The sequence below is a fragment of the Apis dorsata genome, unplaced genomic scaffold (genome assembly GCF_000469605.1).
Source record: "Apis dorsata unplaced genomic scaffold, Apis dorsata 1.3 scaffold_683, whole genome shotgun sequence".
NCBI classification, from domain to species: domain Eukaryota; kingdom Metazoa; phylum Arthropoda; class Insecta; order Hymenoptera; family Apidae; genus Apis; species Apis dorsata.
In genome coordinates this window covers 2,357,438-2,360,332 of record NW_006263864.1, presented here as the reverse complement: position 1 = coordinate 2,360,332, position 2,895 = coordinate 2,357,438, and the positions used below count along the sequence as shown (strand labels likewise).

Here is a 2,895-nt window from a genome sequence, read left to right as displayed (position 1 = left end):
TTTAAAGAAACATAAAACTATTCCTCTTTTATAAAAAGAAAATGAATTAAACATTTCTAATAGTAATTATACGTATCATTTTTATTATCGAAACAGAAATTCCTTTTGGAATTGGAAAATTAATGTAATTATTATTGAGAAGATTTACAATACTATTTTAAAATATTTCTTATAACGTGTCATTATTGCAGTTGGAAATAATAATGATTGTTTTCATCGTGGTTATTTTTTTCCATTTGATTGGAAATCATATAATTGGTTCCAATGAACGGATGCACAAAAGTTATAATTGGAAGAATCTATAAATCTTCGATACGTAATGTTTTTATTCCATTTCAATTATTTCATTTGTTGGAATTTCGTTACGCTTTATAGAAATTCTAATAATATTTGTGAAAATATTTTTCTTTGATGACATGTTTGATAAGAATAAAAGAAAAATATTTAAAGAGTAAACATAAAATTGATTTCATATTTATCAACGTTTATCTTCCGTCATAGTTCAAAATATGATTTCTTTATCTAAAAAATCTTATGAAATATATATTTGTATTTGTACGATAATAAATATTAATTAAATAGAGTTGAATTTGGCGGTTATTCTATTAGTGATACCAACTGCTTAACTCTAAAATATAGTTATAAAATATAGTTTCCACTAGAATATCATGTTTATCAACATGATAGTGACTAAAGCTAACCAAAACGTGTAACAACAATAAACAATAAATATTGTATATTAATCAACAATGGGAAAAACATCAAAAGATAAACGAGATATATATTATCGACGAGCAAAAGAAGAAGGATGGAGAGCAAGGAGTGCTTTTAAATTGCTTCAAATAGATAACGAGTGTCATGTTTTAGATGGTTCGTATACATATGTAATAACTTTTATATTGTGAAAATAAAATACAATGCTTTATGCTTTACAAAAGGAGTAAACAAAGCTGTGGATTTATGCGCCGCACCCGGTAGTTGGAGTCAAGTTTTATCACGAAGATTAAAGTATGTTTTAATTTATTTACAAATTCAAATAGAAAACTTTTTGTATTTAAATAATAAATATATTTTTTTTTCATGGACAGTGAGAATTATAAAAAAGCTTTGGAAACAGGAAATGCAATACCTCCAAAAATAGTTGCAGTTGATTTACAAGCTATGGCACCATTGGAAGGAGTGATTCAAATTCAAGGAGACATTACGAATATTGATACTGCAAAACAAATTATCTCTCATTTTGATAATGAGCAAGCTGATTTAGTAGTTTGCGATGGAGCACCTGATGGTAAATTTAAATTGGAATAATATTTTTATTCGTGAACATTAATAGTATTTAATAATTAATTATTTATAGTGACAGGTTTACATGATATGGATATTTATATCCAATCTCAGTTATTATTAGCAGCTCTGAATATTACTACTCATATACTAAGACAAGGAGGCACATTCGTTGCAAAAATATTTAGAGCTAAAGATGTGACTTTGCTATATGCTCAACTAAAAATATTTTTCCCCTATGTCTATTGTACGAAACCTAGCAGTTCTCGTAACTCTAGTATTGAAGCATTTGTAGTTTGTAAAGATTATTCACCACCAGAAGGTTATAAACCTCATATGATGAATCCTCTCTTAACACATAAGCCATGTGATTTTAATGACCTTACAGGAATTAATAGAGTTATTGTTCCATTTGTTGTTTGTGGTGATCTTAGTCAGCCTGATTCTGATACGTGTTATCCATTGGATGTAAGTTATATATTCGTTTTTACCACGTGAAATTAAATATTTATTTATTTATTTATTTATTTTTCATTTATTTCAGTTCGAAGGGAAAGAATACACTTATCACGAACCAGTGCAGACACCGATTTCACCACCTTACAAAGAAGCTCTCAGTTTGATGGAAGATAGAGATACTGATTTCAGAAGATATGATGTTAATGTAGTTGTAGATAATCTAAGTTCAATGACTATTGAGGACTTTAAAAAACAAGCGAAGCAAAAACATAAAGAGATAAATGAAACTAAAAGGACCGAATTGCAAAATAATAAAAAAGATGATAGCGAGGAAGATATATTGGGACTTGATAAGTTAATGTCTACCGAATTATTTGATGAATCTAAAAATAAAGATAATGATAACATGTAAAAATGTTATGATTTTATATTATACATATAATTTAAGTTATAAATGTTTTTAATATATTAATAACAACCTGTATGCATATATCTTTGTTTTTCTAAAAATTATTTTTATTCTATATCCTTATAATCCATAGAAACAGTCAATATTTAAGAAATGAAATTCGAATGACTTATTTATTATCAAATTTTTATTTTTCCGTTAATAATATCAATATCAACTAAATTAACTATTCTTATATATATATGTGCAATATTTCAAATAAATATCACGTGGCTACAAACAATTTTTTTCTACATATGCTCGATATTGTGATGATGATATACGATTATATGATAGTAAACATTACTGCGTTACAGTTGCGACCTCATCTAATTATGATTCTAACTGAGGTATCTATCCATAGACTTTTCTAGTTATACTTCTCAATATTTCAAGCGACAAATGTACAATCTGTATTTGTTATTATAAAAATTTCATATCGAACAGATAAGCCGAATTTGTTACGTGTGCAAAAAACTATTTTGCTGCGCGCAATGCCGTGAACGTCATGAGGAGAAGAAACACACAAAACGTTATCCGAACTGTCCATTCTGCATGAATCAGAAACTTCCGTTAAAATTCTTCGAGGATAAGGCACTTTTATGTCATATAGTAATAACACATCTACCTCTTCATTGTTGCTTGTGTGGTGAAGTTTTCAAGCAGAGTAAGGATTTCGAATCGTTCGGTAATTATTTTTATTT

At 27.5% G+C, this 2,895-nt stretch overlaps 2 protein-coding genes across 2 annotated transcripts in view; both read left to right on the top strand.

Annotated features, from left to right (window-relative positions):
- Positions 1–660: 660 nt before the first annotated feature.
- On the top strand, positions 661–2,233 carry LOC102672313 (putative tRNA (cytidine(32)/guanosine(34)-2'-O)-methyltransferase). The gene is made up of 5 exons (XM_006622420.1): positions 661–870; positions 939–1,008; positions 1,089–1,288; positions 1,358–1,752; positions 1,829–2,233. Exons 1-5 carry the CDS (start codon positions 750–752, stop codon positions 2,153–2,155), a joined length of 1,113 nt encoding a protein of 370 aa, XP_006622483.1. The 5' UTR covers positions 661–749; the 3' UTR covers positions 2,156–2,233.
- A 152-nt stretch (positions 2,234–2,385) lies between these two features.
- The window catches only part of LOC102675336 (probable serine/threonine-protein kinase dyrk2), a 2,901-nt gene continuing 2,391 nt past the window's right edge, over positions 2,386–2,895 (top strand). Inside the window, exons 1-2 of the mRNA XM_031513636.1 lie at positions 2,386–2,541; positions 2,639–2,879. Of these exons, the coding sequence (XP_031369496.1) occupies positions 2,395–2,541; positions 2,639–2,879 (388 nt within the window). The 5' untranslated portion in view covers positions 2,386–2,394. The remainder of the gene's footprint in view (positions 2,542–2,638; positions 2,880–2,895) is intronic.